Source organism: Clinocottus analis, unplaced genomic scaffold (assembly GCF_023055335.1).
Source record: "Clinocottus analis isolate CAN_PGR_092001 unplaced genomic scaffold, fCliAna1.0.p SCAF_6, whole genome shotgun sequence".
Taxonomy (NCBI): Eukaryota; Metazoa; Chordata; class Actinopteri; order Perciformes; family Cottidae; genus Clinocottus; species Clinocottus analis.
Window position 1 is genome coordinate 9,376,212 of NW_027176218.1, and position 19,262 is coordinate 9,395,473.

At 41.5% G+C, this 19,262-nt stretch overlaps 1 protein-coding gene across 1 annotated transcript in view; it reads right to left on the bottom strand.

Annotated features, from left to right (window-relative positions):
• Positions 1–17,801, bottom strand: part of roraa (RAR-related orphan receptor A, paralog a) — a 172,604-nt gene extending 154,803 nt beyond the window's left edge. The window contains exon 1 of the mRNA XM_068602334.1: positions 17,466–17,801. Coding sequence (XP_068458435.1) covers positions 17,466–17,619 — 154 coding nt within the window. The 5' untranslated portion in view covers positions 17,620–17,801. The remainder of the gene's footprint in view (positions 1–17,465) is intronic.
• Between the last annotated feature and the right edge of the window lie 1,461 nt (positions 17,802–19,262).

Genomic DNA, 19,262 nt, shown 5'->3' on the forward strand with positions numbered 1-19,262 from the left:
GACTGCACAGGACTGGTGTGCAATTCAGTGTTTCTTTCATGCTGCCAACACAATCTGGTTTTAAACATCTTAAAAAAGGTTGGTGGTATAATATTTTACATGTCCCACGTGATAAGAATAGATAAGGTTAGTAATTCAGATGCAGACTGTACTAATCACAAACTTCATTGATATAACTTGTGATCACATTTGACTTCTTTTTAATACAAACGCGTCTTGTCTGTTGTTGCTAGACTTATTAAATACAACAGTAATTTAGCATCATTAAATTCTCAATTATAAGCTGTCACTTAATAACGGACAGTGAGCAATTTCATTGATTTTTTTTTAAGTGAATAGGATCCTCCGAGCAAGTATGACACTAATTGCTCCATGAAACCTCGAGAGTCGAGCCACAGATAAACATAAGCGACATCTTGGCATGCATATCCATACTGCTCCACGTTCAAGAAGCTCACAACGTCTGACGGTTCTGATGTACTTCAGTCACCCTGATATTTCACTTGTTTAGACAACCTGCTCTAGTTTCCTGATGCAGATGTCTCAAATTTTACAAAATAACCTTTACAGTCAAGAACTCAGACGGAGCCTCCTTTTGAATTCCAGCCTCTATGAGGAATATAACAACACTGCAATTACTTGGAAGCGAAGTATAATTTAATATACGCTGACCTGTTGACTTCATCACAGTTTTAAGTTTCATTTTAAATCCCCATTTCTCAACCTTCTATTAAATGGATGTTCAAAGGCCCCACAGAGGAAGGGGCTGGCTGATTTGTTATGAAACAATCAAAAGCCAGCAATGATGCTTGTTAAGCTTCAACATGTTCAGCATATCCAGCTGGCAGACCATCATTACACACAATCAGACTTGCTGGCAACATCCTCTCCGAAAGCTTTAAAACGATTGTCATCTCTAGATATTCAAATCCTCATATCTAGATTAAACTATCAGAAATGTAAAATATTATTAGGAGATACCAAATTTATCAGTGATTGGATCTTTTTTTTCCTCACATGGTTTCAAATTAAAATGTAATTTCACTGTTTCCATCATGTACAAAATGGTATAAATCACTTTCTGGAATAGATGGTTGAACCTGGGCTGTCATTAAGGGTCAAACAATATCCAAATGTACGACACAAGTCGAAACCACCCAGTGCTCCCCAAATCAGCTGGGCACAAAATACCCTTCTGTTCCCACTGTCACCTCCTGGTACCTTCACGCTTTGTGGCTATATATCTAGGAGGGAGGGGGAGGCAGAGGAGAGCCAGGAACCAGGGGCTGAGGCCGAGGAGCCTGGATAAATTAGCCAAACCACTTAGGTGATTTCAACTAAAATTAGCAGTGCTGCCTGTGGGCTCCATCAATTCTGAACTTGCTCAAACTCTGACAAGCATGGGGGAACTTTTCCCCCTGGCCCGCTATCTTAGAGCCCCCACTGTCTGGCTGCCTCGCTCTTTCCTCCTTACACCTATCCTCTGCTTTCTCTCCTCATTTTACTATGGAGAGTTCCAATTAGGTCTTTCAACCACTATGCATGAACGCTAGTGTACTTCCCGACCTTGCAAGATATACATTTTCTTCATTTCTTACCTTATTCATGTCAGGGGCAAGAGTAGCGATTCAATTTAGGAACATTTTGCTCTTCAATATATTAACTGAGTGCCAGAGGTTGATGAAAAAGTATAACATGTAGCATTATTTTAATCAGAAAGCACAAACCAATGGTGTTAGTGTTTCATAACTGTGCTATAATTCATTTTTAAAGGTTCATATTCAGCATCCAGTCACATTGTCACAGGTGATCAGTGTTGTTGACACACAACAATGTGGTAGCTGCGAAACCCTACGATCTGGATGAGGAGGAACACAATGAGCTGCGATTTTAAAAGGCTCATTTAGCAAAGCTGCAATTCAAATATTAAAAACGGGGCAACAGAGATTTCCTCTTGTATTGCACCGGCGGTGTGTGACACTCCACAACAATGTACATACAATTAGAGAATGTTGCAGTCATTTGTTAGAATGCACATGCATGATGAATAAACAAGTCCCTTTATAATCTGATGACATATGTGCAACATGTATCTACACCTGGCTCTTCTTGGCACCGGGTTTTCTCTCCTGGCCAAATTCTACCTAAACTGACAGGTGGCCGCCCTGAAATGTAAAAATGTGCAACACATTTTGTATTTAGTTTGTGTTAATTGTCTGTCTGGAAGGCAATACCAAAACAATGCTTTCTAAACAGAAGTTCATGTTAAAAAAACGTTCAAAGCAACATTGAATCCTTGAATTCTTTTATGAGAACAGTGGGGGTGAAAACCTCTATTTAGCCACACAGACACAGCCTCCCTTCAGCCTGAAACATCACAGAAAGCTCATGTTTGATGTAGGGAACATTCCTGTTTCAACATATGTTTCTGAAATCAACCGCACAAATTTTAAGGTGATTTTTATTAGCGTAATTAATTGCTCACAGTAGTTCAAGCTGCGGGGTGAACGTCGCTTTTCATTGCTAATCAGACAGCAACTCATCAGCACCCAGACGGCACACGGACTGAAAAGGAGCACAGGAGCATGAAAACCCAAACAGATGCAAGTACGCACGCACACACACACACACACACACACACACACACACACACACACACACAAACAAAACTAAATGACAAGCTTTAAAGACTGCCGCCATGACGCTCAAAGACGTTCCATCACACATGTAAACATGCATAAAATAGTGACGGATCACATTTGCTGCTCGAGTGAGCCAACGGAGCCCCGGCAGATGAAGACAAAGACATTTCATGGGAGGAAGTGCACCGCTCCAACCAGCCAAGCAGACTAAATTGACCTATTCCTTAATCGTTTTTAATGAAGACAATGTGAGCCCTGAGTGCCGCTGAGACCTCGAGCGCTGGCGCTGCGTGCGTGCACTGTCGCAAACTGGCTGCCACACAAACAAAGCCGAGCAGCTGATTTTTAATTCTAAATTGTAAATTCAAAATCGTCTCTCCCAGAGATTACCTTTCCCCCAGCAGACTCTCTCTAATTTGTTCAATTAATGGGAATAGTGTTCCAATTAAAATGTCATATCCAAATGAATTTAATTTGAGAGGAAACTGCCTGTGACAACTGGTTGGTGAGAGATCTCTGAAAATGGAAACGAATAAAGCGTTTATATTAACATCCGTCAATCCCTATTAGACCCACTCTTTTTTCTATTTTTTTATGTATTACTTCACAAGATACCTATACATCTTGCTGAAAAATAAAATAAAGAGTCATTGACTTGTAAAATAATAGCTTGATTTATTGCTATGCCCTTATGAGTTGCACTCATTAAAATACAAAGTATACTCCACTACACCGTTCCCTTCCTCCTGAGCCAGACCGGCTCCTGTCTCATTCATCCTGACCTGATGTTGACATGCCGCTTGTTGTACAGTGAGCTCCAACCAAGAGCCAGAGATGAGACAAAGAGGTCGGATCAAATTAAACTATTTGATCACAGCGCTGTACAACTCCACAGACGGCTGTTTTTTTTTTCTTCTTGCCATTATGCAACTGCTAACATCTGTTACTTTTTCATGGGCATTATGTGCAGCCTAATAAAGCTGCAAGATAATGTGTTGGGTTTGAACAAGAGCTTGAATTTACATTAACACAGAGCTGAATAAGATGGACCGGCGCAGACCTTTAGTGCAATTAATGACCAAATTAAATATCACAAGGGTTAAAGTTCTAACATGCAAATTGGATGACTTAATTCATTACGCTTCAACCTCCATTTCCTACTGGGCCAGGGCCAGTAAAAATGTATGCGGACAAATGTTCTCATCTCTTTTGGGAATGTCTAGCGGAGGACATTTCTCTGGGAATATGCAAAGAGTCTTTATTCCGCGCAAGCGTTCCTGCAAACCTATTGTTTTGAGTTGACAAGGTGCTCCATGGAAGCACGTCAGCTCTTATATCAGATTCGCCATTCTGACCTCCAACCTAGTTTCAAGTGGGGCAAAAAGAGTGCATGTGAAACGGAGTGGGAGAGGGAGAGGGGTAGAGAGAGTGAAGACTGGAGAAGTTATAGAGAGGAGATTTCCAAGGACAACTCCATCTTCCTAATGGAGTCTCCAGAAGCTAAACGCTAGGATGCCAGTGAAGAGGAGGGCAACAGGAACAACGGCTCCCTCTGGGGTGAAAAGACAGGGCAGTGGTCGAGGTACCAGAGGATAACCAGCCACATAACTGGCAGCTCAACTGATCCATCGACTGTAGAATGAAGAGTGAACACATCTATATCCAGCTATCATCCATCGTGTAGATGTCTTGATAAAAATACCAGCCTACTCGTCACTTTTAAGACTTCCGCGGTTTTCCTCTCGTCTGACTGGAGATGCTCTAGTCATCTTGCTTGGTTCGTGAACCACAGAGGATTAACAACCTGTAAAAACTATGATAACTGTCAAGGGCCCCATTTTAAACACAGCTGCTTATTATGTTATCACACACCTCTCAGTTTTAAAGCTGTGTTCACAATACATCTCCTCACGACTGCTGCTGGATGGAGGGTTTCTCGTGCAGCCGAACAGTAAAAATACCTTTTTTTTTTTTTTTAAATAAAACATGGAGGGGGATTTCATTTTTGTCTGCTTCCTTTCATGACATCATTGTGCATTTTGGCCCAGCATAAAATGAGCAGGTACAGATTCAGCTGGTTGACAGTAATATAATGTAGCCATCAGAGTGTCCTCAGCCATATTGGGATATCTATCGCACTACATTCACGTGTTCATTTTACACACACTATTTTTTTTTATCAGAGACACAAAAAGTCAGAAGACCAATCTCTTTTGTCTTTTGTTATTTCTAGCCAGACACAGAGCTGACAATGTCGCCATTGCAACATTTTCTCCATATGCCTCCAGACATCATCAAAAGACTATTTTTACTTTTTTATTGGTAAATCATCAACTTTTATTTGAAAGTAAAACAAATGACAGACGTTTCAGCCCCTTGGCGCACCATCATGTGGGCAGGACAGCAAAGCCAGGCAGCCTGACGAATGCCCGGCCAAGGCAAGCTGGAGGGAAGTGAAAGACACTCCTCCTCAAACGGCCCGTCAGCTTTCAAAGAAGCAGCCATTAGTGAGTGCTCATCAAGCGAGAGCAGGGGCCCGTCCATTCCCCTGGTGAAGCAGAGCAAACGGCAGGCCACAATGCCTCTACAGGAGGAGGACTACAGAGATGAGCCCCGGACCCAGCGGTGTTTCCGAGCGGAGTCAAGCCGCACGTCCCCGGCACACTCAATTCCCAGCCCAACTGTCACTGCTGGCACTCAATTCAGTCCCTTCAAGCACATAATCTGTGCTCGTATGGCTATTAAACACCACACACTCCGGTCCTTCACTCATTCCGTGCCATGGTATTGTTGTGTCTGGCGTCTTTCTGTCCATTATTGAGCCATTAAAGGACTTGGATGGAGAACCACTCCTCAGCATATGGCATCTTGATCTTCGACAAAGCAACTAGAGGACAATAGATTCTTTGCACATTTAGAAATGGATCATTTTCTGCACTCACGGTAACACAGGAAACATCATAAGATGCATATCTGTTGTGGGCTTTGGAGCGCGGCATAACAGCAATTATTTGCTCATCGGTTCATGCAGCGAGGCAGCGAAGGAGCGCGGGGCCATCACCGGGAACAGGTGAGAGAGCCGCCTGAGATTCTTGCAAGTCGGAGGGAGAATCATTGCATTAATCTCAGTACACGCAGTGGGGTCTTAGGTGGCACGGTGCCACGCCGGAGATTCCCACTTACGGCCATCTCTCCCGATGACAGAGCGATAATGTCACATGGGTCCAGGTGAGCGAAAAAATGGCAGCCTGCTTGCTGCTCAGCCGGCTGCTTTAATTGGCTTAAAACAAAGTAATTTGAGAGCGGTATGGGGGGCAAAAGAGGGTAAATGATGGGACAGAAGGTCATTGCTTCTCTTTTACTCTGCTGTGTGTTATCCACCGACACTCTCAGCATGTGCTACAGCTAATATTGAGATCTATTATACACTAGCCTTTCACCATCTGCTTCACATACTGAGAACCTGTGCCGCACTCCTTGTTATTGAATACAAAAATAGAAAAAAATATATTTTGCTCCACTGTATGTCTGTTTGAGGATGTTGCAACATACTTTGACTTGGGGGGATCATAAAATGCTCAGATGTTACTGATGGTTGGTGAATTATAACAAATGATGCAATAGCATCAAAAGAGCTTTAAAAGTGCAAAGAGCAGAGTATTTTTTTTTAATGTTCTGTGTCCATATAGTGCAGACAAAGCAGGGAACAAGCAAGTGTTATTTCAATGTGAAGAGTTTTCTGTATATGCAACACTTCAAATTATACTACAGATGCAACCAAAGATTGGTAAAATAATGAATTATCTTAAGTCCTCAAATTGCTTATTTTGTTTCATAAAATATTTTCTAAGATTATGTTTAAGATATGACATCCATTTGAAAGCTTAAGCTTATTAAACATTTATCACTCCAGCTTGACATGTGCTGCTTATTACAAAACTACATCACACTCCCTTAAACTGTGTTTCCTAAAGTACACAAAGTACTATTAGATTACAGTCTATTCCTAATCCGTAGTGATACTTCATCAAGACTTCCAATCTATAAAAATCATGTGCGCAGACAGCATTTCATTAACACTTGCATATCTGTGTGTGTGTGTGTGTGTGTGTGTGTGTGTGTGTGTGTGTGTGTGTGTGTGTGTGTGTGTGTGTGCATTCAGGCGTGCGTCTGGCTCTGAGCGTGCGCTGAAGCGTGCGGGTATGTGTGTGCATGCGCTTGTTTGAGTGCGCTGAGATACATGATGCACCTGTGTTAAACAAATGACCCCCATGCCTGTGTTGGTTTCTCCCAGGTGTGGCTGATGCATGGATCATGTGGTGCAGAGTGCTCGGGGCCACATTGGCTCAATCGTCCTGGGATCATCTCTGAATGTGGCCCGGAATTTGCATTGAGTGAAGGAACGGTTCACCTCCTCGACGCATCGGAGGTGCAGGGGAGGAGTGTGCTAGACCAACCCCCTGCAGGCAGAATCAGGTGTTATCTGTCTGACTGGGGACAGCACCATCAATCTCTCCTGTCCACTTCCCTTTGCCCAGAATCAAATCAGCGCAGGGTAATACATCTGCGCTGACGACGTGCCGACAAGATAAGCAATTGAGTATGCCAAAATGTTGCCAAGTTTGCCCGATGTGTGAAGGGAGCAGTGATAATGTATTTATCACTGCATGCAACTGGTTTCTACTGTCAAGGGGATACTGCGATATAATGAGATATTGTTCACTTAATTCTTCAACTAATTCCTCAAGTTATACTTTCATATCAGCGGTCCCTGCAGAAGCAGAGCAACAACAACAACAACAACAACAACAACAACCAAGGTGCAAAGTTGTCACATAACAGTTTTTGTGCGCAGAAACAAAATACACAAAAATCTGGTTTCGGGTCGATCTCATGATTTGATGCTGAACACAGGAATTTGACAAACTAAAATATTTAATACCTAACAGAAAAACAATATTTGGTGTATTTGGTTTAGCTTGTTCTGTTTATTACACATTACCAGGGCTGCTCTTCACGGTTCAATTGTATGCTCAATCTTATTTTCCACTAAAAGTCAACTCTTTTCATATCAACAAAAAACAAGCAGGATTTTTTTCCATTTAGCCATCTTGAAAATTTAGCAGATTTTTCAGTACTTTATCTGTAAAAAAAATATGAATCTGTTATCTTCTCACATTTAGACCACCCGCAATTTAGTCTTACATCAGGCACTCGTCTGTTTCACTTCAGCAGCTATGCTTTTAGCTTATTCAAAACAGACAAAGTAACATCACTTGAGTTATGCTCTTTTCGCTGGCTACCTGTTACATAAAGAATAGATCTGAAGAGTTCACCTATTACCTTTACAAGCATAGTGAGGTTTGGCCTTGAGGTAAACTGCAGACCTTAAAACCCCCCGTGAGCTCGCCTGCAGCCTCACATTCTCCTTCTGGCTGTTTCTGTACTTGAGACCAAAGATGACCAAGCTATTGCTTTAGACTTCGAGGGATCATAGGCAGGAAAATTCAGCGTCATCTGTAAAATCACTTAAATATTATTTTGAGGCGCAAACACAATAAATGCTCCAAAGTGGAAAATAATAAGTGCACTTTCTTGTAATCAATCTGTAAGACAGGGCCTACTATGCCCCTGGGCCACTAGGCGGCTGAGTTTAAAAAGCCAAAGAGCACAGGGAGAATCTCAAAGTCCACAAAAAGATGCACAAGAGAGCAGGAGGAGGAGGTGAAATACCTCTGTTGACACCTGGTCTGGATGATAATCTGATCTGTGTATGATGGCTCAGAGTTTGAAAGGCACTTTGTCCAATTAGAAGTGTGCAGCAAATTTCCACCTGCCCCTGACAGAGATGAAGTGGCTCTTTCAGAAGACGCTGTGGCACCGAGCCAGCAAAGAGGGCCCAAACACCGCAAGTGGAGCAAGCAGAAATTAATGAGCATCACAAGCCACACTTGTTTGACACAAGATGACATCGAATGAATATTCCCTCAGTTAAACTGTTTCATAGTATATTTCAACAATGGCTCAATGAAAACAGTTCATAAAAGAGATGACGATTTGGCCAAAAAGTTTTAAAAAATCATTTTAAAAGATCTGATATTCTGGAATTCATTAAGACATTAATTTGTGTTTTATTTGGACTGTTATTGATGTGCCACTACCCTAAAGTACATAGCTATGATCCAAATAATTTTGAGTCATTCATATAATGCCGAAGAACCTGAAACAAAAAACTTTTAGAGAGTAAAAAATAACTCCGGTTTTGTACATTCGACAACAACACTTGAAAGCAACAGGGATTGTTGCGTGCTGAGTTAATCATGAGTTCATGGTACAACGTACAAGGAGCGTCTGCACGACATGCTACTATCAACATCAACCACAGGCCTTCATCTTCCTATTTCTGTAGGTCTATTTCTGTCTGTCACATAAAAATAGGCTTTTAACAACCCAGCACGGCGTTAATTATTGCCTCTTAAGTACTGCATTAGTAAAATAAAGCTGCAAATATTGATTGATCAGACAGCTGATATTTGTCAGTGAATGAGAGCAGGATTCGTGGACCATACATGTCGAAGACTGACTGTCTTTCCATCACTGTCAGAAAGCAGCGCAGCGTTGCTGCATTGATTGAGCCCCATCGTGCCACACTCTGTCTTAGTACGCCTCCTAAAGCAATCAATCCACAGACATGCAAGAACCAAATATTCATTAGTGACTTGTTCATATTCAAAGGCGGCCTTTTGAAAGTAACAAAAGAGCAGAATTGTGTTTGACAGGCGCATTACAATGATTCTATGACATACTGTGTGAGGCATGAACAATCGCGATCATCTTCTATTATTTCACGAGGAGAGAATTGTGAGCATTATTGTCGTCTGCCAGACGAGAACATCTGTAATGTGACGACCCCTCCTGTGTGGGGAGCCGAGTTATCTCAAAAAAGATTATAGTCTTATAATGTTACACTATGAAACGTAGACAAATGTCTGTGATTTCATGAGATAATAAAGCCAGAATTCTTCACTCAAGATTAGTTTAAAATGACAGAAAAGTCAGTAAAAACATCTGTGTTTAGACAACACAGACTATTGTGAGACACTTCCATACAAACATGTTAATAGTTTCTCAGAGTGATTCTACATGATTAATACTTATGGCTATTGCTTAAGTACTCCAGCCCATTGGCCCTCCGTAATTGTCAAAAAAAAAAAAAAAAAGGAGAAGGGCTGCGATGTTAATAATTAGTTGGTTCTGCGTAGAAAAAAAAATCCTGTCCAACTTCACCAGATTTTAATCAAAGGCTGAAAATAGTAGCTGATTGTAATCGGCACTCAGAAGTCACCAGGGGTGTTTGAAGAGCCCGTCAAGCCTGAGAGTAGAGCTAATTCGATTAAGTGGTGGCAGTACCTGGAGGGGACGGATCTGTATCTCTCCCTTTTTTATTTATGAGATTAAGTCGCGCTTGTTATTCCAATATAAATAATCAAGCCAACAGAAATGACACTGATTTTCAAGTCGTTTTTATCTCCCTTGTCTCCAAAAGTTTTTTGTTTATTTTTTGGTGACAAATAAACTTTGTTGAGTAATACTCAGTGGTACTGACGTAACAGAAATAAGAGTGGAGGATGTGATACGTGTGCTTTGACTTCCTCAGTGTTATTACCTTACCCCAACTGAAAGGCCTAACGAAAAATCAAAAGACAGGCACTCGGAAAAAAAAATTATCTGCTCCAGCAACTGCATTATTTATATTTTTTTCAATTTTAAGATGGATTTGTGCAAATGAAAAACAAAAACTGTTCACATGTGGTGAAATAATGATGCAGAAACTAATGATGCCAGACTGATGCGTTTGAAACAAAAGCAATAGTTTCTGCAAATCCAGAGACCACCTTTTCTAATCTCGACGATCCTAGTTATATTTAATGAATCCTGAGAATACATGTGCAGACATTGTTAAGTTACATTATTATAACTCTCACCAGAGGAGAAAGCACGTGGCTTATTCTGCCTTGTTACGGGTCTCAGACGGCTACAACATGCAACACATATTTCCATTTTCATCTTAGACTGATGTCATAGTCCACCACTCGACAGTCCTTCAAACAGAGCTGCCGTGAGGACCACTTAGTCTTCAGACAGCAAGACAAATAATGGTTAAGAGGCTCTTGAGGTGTGCTGTTTGGGCTAACATACTTTAGATTTTACAACGTTACCTCTTCCTGTTTCAAAGTGTGCACACGCACATAATGTCTGGGAGACCCTGCGTGGCCGGGAGAGTTTTCTCTTAAGTGTTCAACACATGTCAGCGATCTGCAGCCTGCACGAAACCGTAAAGGCTTGGTGGTAAATATATATCTGTATATATCTATCTATCTATATATATGTATATATATAGATAGATAGATATATATACATATTTATATTCTCAGAGTGCAGACACTGGTGGCTTTATGTTGACATGACTTGACATGAGGCAGCGTGACTGTATGTATTCAGTAGGATTTTGTTTAAAGATACTGTGTCAGTGCTGGGGTTTTAATGTGAAGGGCTCGCCTACCTGGTCGAGAGCTTTGCACCCCCCACACTGGTAGAGATGTGGGAGAGATGTGAAAAGGCTTGGCCCGAGATGCGACATAATAATTCCTCGGCGTGATCCTTTAGACCCCTCTCAGCACCTCTCTCCCTCCAGGCCTCTTCTAAAGGGGCCCAATTCCTATCAGAGAGGCCCGGAGCAGCACGGAGCCAAGCAGCACCAGCACTTAGGTCACAGTGTACCACATTAAATTTAGACTCCTTCAACGCCCTCCAATAATGCATCTGGAGTATTTCCGGTCATTACTATTCAGATTTTTATTTCTAAGATACAAACTTCTGTAAATGGGCCATAGATCTGAGCTGTCGTTCACCACTGGAGATTTCTCATCAAATCTGGTGTCTGTCACCAGTTGAAACTTCCTCGCCAGCTCCAGTTAAGTCACTGGTGATTCAAACTCCAAAATAAACTGCCCCACAAGAATAAAACTCCAGATTGGTCTAGAATCAGTATGACATTTCTAAACTTTTTAAAATTAATATAGCCCATTAGGGTTTGCATTGCGTTGCCCACAGTATACACAGGTTAGCAAAATATGCAGTTACCCCAGAACAGTTGTGCTATGCTTTCTTGGAGGACCGTTTTATTCTGTCAGACCATTTCACTTTCAGCTCTTTACCTACAATGTGTATCCTGAGCTATGGAATGAACTTTTTTTTTAATATGTCAGCACCAATTAACAACTTTTACAACCGCTGCACCTTCGACTGATTAGCGCTGTCAAAACCAACCAAAAAGTTTGAATGTTCACGTAGGTTCCAACTAGTCGAGTAACCATTCATGTGCATTATGTCAATGACACCATGTCCTCGCTGAAGTGCTGCAATGGTAGAGGAATTGCTGATTGGAGAAGTTAAAATGAGGAGTTATCTGTAGAACATCTCCTCATTTCACCACAACAACCTAAATGAGATCAGAGCTGGCCGCACGGCAATCACCTGAACTAGTCTTGCCTTCTTGTTGTCCTCATTTAGCTTGACCTTACGTTACATTTGATATTCAATCAATGAAACTGACCCTGTGTGACTGCCGCCATGAGATACATTCAGTACACGTGAGGCAGAACGCCATGGTGGTGCTGCTATTTTTGACAATCAAACAACTAATTTTCCTATTTGAAGACCTTTTTTTTATTTTACCATTTGAATATTCAAATTTAGAAAAATTGTTGACAGCCCAAGTACCGATTCAAAGCACATGGACTGCAAATAACTTGAACTTTGTAAACAGAGTTTTCTGATTCATATTAGGTGCTACAGAATAGATTATGGAAATATGATTTGCTTATAGATTTCATCATGGGGAACTTTGAAGCTTTTGGCCCCGATGCTGATGCTCATAGAGAGACTCAGGAGTCAAGTATTGAACGTCATGGCTTTGTCCAGCCAGCGTGTCTACTTTCACTGGCTGGATGACCAATGACAATGTCTTAAGTGTGGCTGCAGTAAAATCCACAGGGTTCCTTTCATGAAGCTTTCCTCGTACCAATTACAGAAAAACTTCCACTCGACATCTTCACAGGTGAGTGATGTTAGTCATGATTTGTAACTCCTTCATTTTTTTGATGCGTAAGATTAAAAGCTTAAAGGAAAAAATCTTGAAGCCCCATAACTAACTTTAACCGCTTGACCCAAAAGTCTAGTTGCCGCCTTGCACTCTCACTATCGAAGCTCAAATATTTAAATGTCTGCCACTTAAAAAAAAATAAAAAAAACACAACAATATTTAGTTTTAAAATCCCATAAAACGACTTTGTGTGAGTAAGCTGGACCTGTTTCCTAAAATCAGGAGAGACTCAGTTTAAATAAATTGGGTTGTAAAGTTGAGCCATTTAAATCCACCCAAACACACTTCATAATACTTTACACACTTTATATTATTTTTAAGAAATGCAAACAAAGTGTCTATAAAGAGACCAACACGCCTCTCTGATCTGTAGTCAGCTTTATTACAAAACTAAACTTTACCTTGAAAGATCATGTTTTATTGGACAGTATACAGTAGATACAGTATACAGTAAACATGTATAAACAAAGACATTGTTTTTATTTTAACAGGAAAATAATTAGTTTATGATATAAAAGTATGATGAAACGTATACGAGGGTTGCTATATTTTTGGCATAGGACAATAAAAAGCAAAAAAACTCACCAAGGGAAAACAAGATTAAAAAAAAAGACACAAGGGATTTTTCATCCAATAGGACATACAAATTTACAGCACTTTACAAACAAGAAGGACAATTTGAGCCAAAACAATATTTCATTATTCTAGGTATTGTACTTCTTATTGTGAGCTGGCAGCGAGGAAGACAGGGGGCCTGACAACTGACATGATGAAATCTCAATCAGTGCTTATTTAACCACTAATCCTGATATTATGTTGACATTCACAGGTACATAAGCAAGCTGTCGCACAAAAGAAATTTGACCTTTGAAGCTCATAAAAACAAAACCTTTTTTTTTCTCTTTTTTTTTTTAAACAAGAGGTAGCGGTGCCAAAGTCTAAACCGAGAGCAGATGTCACCGTCTATGTAACAGCTCAGCGTACAGCCGGAGAAACACCGTTTATCTTTTTCAGTTAAACTGTTTTATATTGTTGATCTGAGGGGAACTTTGTGTGAATAAATCAAATACTGAGCTTTGACTTCAAATAGGCTGATTATTAACATTTAACAATGTTAACGGGCTGACAGGTACCAATAAAAGAGCTCATGATATCATCACCTCACCCACATTTAGGAATTGAAAACGCAGGAGGACTGAAACTGGATATTATGTTACAGGCAGCCAGCCAGAAAAAAGGAGACACCTAATGGAGTTCCTCTCCTGCATCTGCCCGAGCAGAGGGCTCAGCTATAAGCCTATACCTGCTCTTCATGCTCTCCAGCGGGCGGAGAGCCCTAATTCATTGAATTTGAGAATGCCATGGGCTCAATAATGTTGCCGTCCATTCGAATGGCGTGGGAGCCCAATGCAAACTCCCGGCTTTCTGAGATTTTGTGTAAAACCTTTTTTTAAAAGCCTCAGCTTCCCTGCACCTCATACGTCTTGTGTCAACAACAACTGAATAAATGCTGCCACTCTAGCTGAGAGCTCTCATTTCGCTGCCCAAAAATAAAACTGCTGGTGAAAGTCTGGTTGTGTGTCCGCTAAGAGAAGACTGAATTTCTTTTCTTGTTTTACTCTTTATAGTTTTTAGTTTAGGTCAGCATCTTAAAAACTGCAGTATCCAGTAAGAGTTGCTTCTCACATTGAACCACTTAAAACCGTTACATATTTCATCTTCAGGGTAACAAAATGATGTTTTAAATGTTGTGACATATTACATTGGCATGAAAAGATCAAAAGAGATTCAATCTAGATATGAAACTGACGTAAGATAGTAAGTAGGACACATATTGCAGTATTTTCTAGTGTAAGAAACCACATCACACTTCAGCCAATTACAACTTTGACAGTGATGAAGGAAACATCATGTTTTAGAAATCAATTCCACAACTTTCTCCCGAACAAAGGAACATGACGTCCGGATGACTCAATAACGAGCATTTGTGCAGCATAAGAAAACAAGCTTTGTGGTCAGTGTCATAGGGCACTATACTACTGCAGCAGCACACACACACACACACACACACACACACACACACACACACACACACACACACACACACACACACACACACGAGGCTCGGATCAGATTTGTGGCTTCAGACCGTTCCTGTGTGATTGTGACGTTCAAGCCTCTGCAGAGACCATGACCTTACATAACCACGCCATTAATATTGATTGTTTCCAAATTTTCAAAATGAGGGATCTTGCATTATGAAAATAACACACTTTCTTTTTTTCCAGTAATGATATCCACAGCCCTCCAAGCCCTTTTCTCTGACCCACTCAAGTCTTCCAGCAGACTTTCTGCTGAAGTAAGCCCTTTCTACTTAAAAAGGTATTAGCACTCAGGGTTAAAACAGTAAATGCTCAGCGTGCAGGATAAGAAATGTGCATCCTCAGAAAGTCTAATACAGCTGGTGTAAAGAGGGAAACTGTGCTTGAGCAAGTGTCTGCCGCCTTTCAGATGTTGCTTTCTGCGGCTGGCTTGAAAAGCCTAATCCTAAAAAATGTCTGACAGGACTGTAACACGACCGTGAGCCATAAACGTTTATTGTTTTATTTTTTGAGTAATCTGAACTGAGCTGTGCCGACGCAATAAACCAACCGCAGTTACTTCGTTAATAGAACACTTCTACTTTGTACTTTTGCATCAATGCTTTGTTAAATGAAGAAATGCAGACACAATTTCTCCATAAAAGCAAACTTTTCTTCCGCATGAACAATGTCCTAAATATTTCCCCACGATCCCACTTCCTGTATGACGCAATACACCTGGAGATAGGCTAATACATATTGAGATGTGATCAATGCAGGTAAACATGACAGGATGAATCTATTTGGGAACTGAATTATAACTAAAGAAAAAATATGGACTTAGTTTTAAAAAACTTCCTGAAACTTTTTGAATAGCCCTCCACTGCTAACGCTCTCTAACAAACATGTGTGTTCTTTGCACAGAGGTCAAAATGAAGTTTCAGTGCAGGGAAACTCCTTTAAGGCTGCAGAGGTTGTCCCACTGAACATGTGTTGGATTCTTTTCTCTTTTTTTTACCCATTCAGCATTACATAACAGACTGAAGGCGTTCTTTTTCCTGTCTTTTTCTTTCCCAGACACACTTTAATCCTGTGCATAAAAGGAAGAGGTGAATATGGGTCAGCAGGTTAGGAGTGTCTCAAAGTCAGACTTGCGAAGAAAAGAAATCAATCCACGAAGCTTCCCAACAACCTGTCTTAGCCCCGCAATTACATAAGTGCTCCAGGCTGTGCCAACCCACAAAGTCACAGTTTTTCTTTAGTGGTATAAATGCCCACTGAAGCAGTGATTTATTTATTTATTTTTCAAATTAAACAGTCGTGGGTTTCGTGGAGAGTGGGGTAATGCCAGTATAGAAAGTGAAACAGATCTGATGATTTCTGCTCTCTGTTGCGCGCCTCTGTTTATGGCTAAACCTGTTACATAACCAGCTTACATTCCACATTCACCATATCACACTCTAAATATACCCTTGCGCACAGGAAGAGCGCGCGCGCACACACACATACACACGCGCGCACACGCACGCGCGCGCACACACACACACAAAACACCGTGCAATGAATTAATTGACAACATGTACATCGCTCGCCTGCCTGTAATGAACACAGCAACTGTGCCTTGTCGAGAATCAGGAGAGAAATCCGTGTTTCTTTGAACTTGGATGAGCCCGGTTAGCCTGCGCCGGAGACAGCCGAGCGAGAGGGGGTGTGGTTAAATACTGCCTGTACTGTACAACATGGACGGGACGTGGTGGATAAATCATGTAAAAATAAACTACTCCGAGGCAGCAATGTGGGCAGACTGTTGACGGGCTGATTGCTCGTATAAGTCTGTTTGGTTTCTACGGTGTGATCGGTTGGAGCTCTGGGCGTGCAGCGAAGCCTTCATGCTTGCAAACAGTGTTTTGAGAGCAGGCGCTAAAACAAATTCCAGCTGCTTGGGCGTCTTTTTTTTTTTTTTTTGCATGCAGGAATAGCCTAAAATATGTTAGCCGGAGATGTAGGGAGAGAAAAAACCCCAGACGGCGCTGTGTGCTGTAGCGGGGGAATAGTGGAGCACTCGTCCCTATAAAGGAGAATGTGACTTGATCGATAAACTGGCCCACAGTTTCCAAAAGTTCACTTTTGACACTTTGACGATATCGCGTTGGAGCGGACAGGTTGGCCCTTTTTGGCACGAAGGAAAGCTCCTGCTGGTCCATTTTAAGTTGCTGGGTAATTGATTTATCTTGCAGTCAGAGTAAACGTGACATCTGTGACCGTATCACCCCCCCATGATTTGAGCTGTCAGTGGAGCCTGAAAACCATGCAACACACACACCCACACACACACACACACACACACACAGATACACACGCACACACACACACACACAACGAGGTATTAATTACAAGCGAACGGGTAAAAAGCCATGTCCGGTTGCGTGGATATAGACAGTGTGCAGTTATTTAGAGGGGAGCGATTTAATTCATTTTGAAGTTTGATATTAAAATAAATCCGCGATCGATCTTTTTTTTTTAAATTCCTCACAGTAAAAAAAATAAATAAAGAAGCGAAATGCGTTCGTCTCTTACCTCTGTTGGTGCTTGAGCAGGTCTGCCTCCGAACCGGGGCTGGATGGTCCGCTTTCCGGAGCGTCTCCAGGTTTACCGGGGTTTCCCTGACCGGGGTAGCCGGCTCCGAGGCGCTGTTGCCCGGGTCGCTCGCTGGATCTGGAGGGGACTCCATGTTGAATTTCAGATTTTTGCTGTTTATCTAGCGCTAATACTTCAAACTAATTCTCCACGACCTGTGAGCTCCGGCAGCACGTCTTGCTATGTAATTTAGACTAGAAGTAAGAAATGAGAAATGCGAGTGTGTCTGGAGGAGGGTGTGTAGGTTTGATTGTCCACTAGCAGCGCTAGTGAGAGCTCCAGTCATGCACACTGGGAAGGGAGAGGTTGTCAATAGCCGAAGAATAGATGTAGGCCTGAAAGTAATCCATGCTGATCGACCCTGCGCACTTTTACACGGGGACGCCAATGTTTTATTAGACTGCCGTCTCACAGACCTCAGCAGGTCTCTACATCTTATTTACACGTTTTCATAATATTCCACGAGGTAGAATATACAGACTGCTGCTCAATTTGAAACTGAAAACCTAAACCTTACATTACATTAAATAAAAATAAAACATGCATTTGCATCATCTCATGATCTAAATCGTTTAATAAGGCAACTAATTCATAATGAGGTTATTTTTTTGCTTTTTGCTTTAATCACAACATGCACATGTTTAACTGCACAGTTTCCATTCAAAATGCACAAGGAAGTTTGCAAGTTCACAGTCCAAAGCTGCTGAAAAGATCCGAAATATAGCTAAATCCTGAAGTGTGTCATTCCTGGCTACATTGGATATAATAAGCTGATCCCGACCATTAAACCACTTCCACGTGTGAGAATTCAAAGAAGGATAGCCGGAGTGCTACTCATTATTTTCATCATCATAATCATCAGCACCACCACCATTATCATCTCCACTGTCCTGTGGGAGGAGCGGACTGCATGTCTCAGTCCGCTCCATGCGATGAAAGGGCTCTCCCCTTTACGCGCACCCTAAGCGGGATCTCTCCTCTACTCTGATAAAAGTAAAGACCGACAGCAGTTAAGGAGAGAATGCGCTTTAAGACACAGTGGCGCGTGCAGCTGTCATCAAACGTCTCTCTGACAACCGGCGTCCATGCGCCGCTTGTCGCGCAGCAATTACAAACAGCATGCTTCCTGCATGTGATCAGCGGGCGAGCGGCGAGGCGGAACCCCGCCCCTTTAAGGCAGTGCACGTGGACCTTGACATGGCCCCGCCCTCTCAGTGCAGCCAGACTGCTGACAGACAAGTCAGTGGAGCAAGAAGGAAAGAAAGCACTATGCCAAACAAACTCAACAAAGTGAATATGTAAAGAGATCACATCATGGAATGAATATCTCTTTCAACACTATAAATAAATATTTGTAAAAAAAAAAAAAAAGCTTGTATATTAGTATTCATGTATAGACTTTACACGGTTTTTGCTACATCTTATTATTGTCTTTACCATCATTTCCATAACTGTGTATCCAATTGGTGACTGTGTTTTATGGAAACCAGTATATATGCCTTTATACGCAAAACAAAAAGTACATTTAATAGGTTTTGAAATACATACTTTCTCTTTTCAGTTACTTATTTCAAACGGGCAGCTGTGGGAGAGTGGGTCACCCACTAATCAGAAGATCGACGTTTCGATCCCAAGCTCTTCCAGTCCGCAAGTCGAAAGTGTCCTTGGGCAAAATACTGAATCCCAAATTGCTCCTGAAGGCTGTGTCATTAGGTGGTGTGCGTGTGTGTGCGTGTG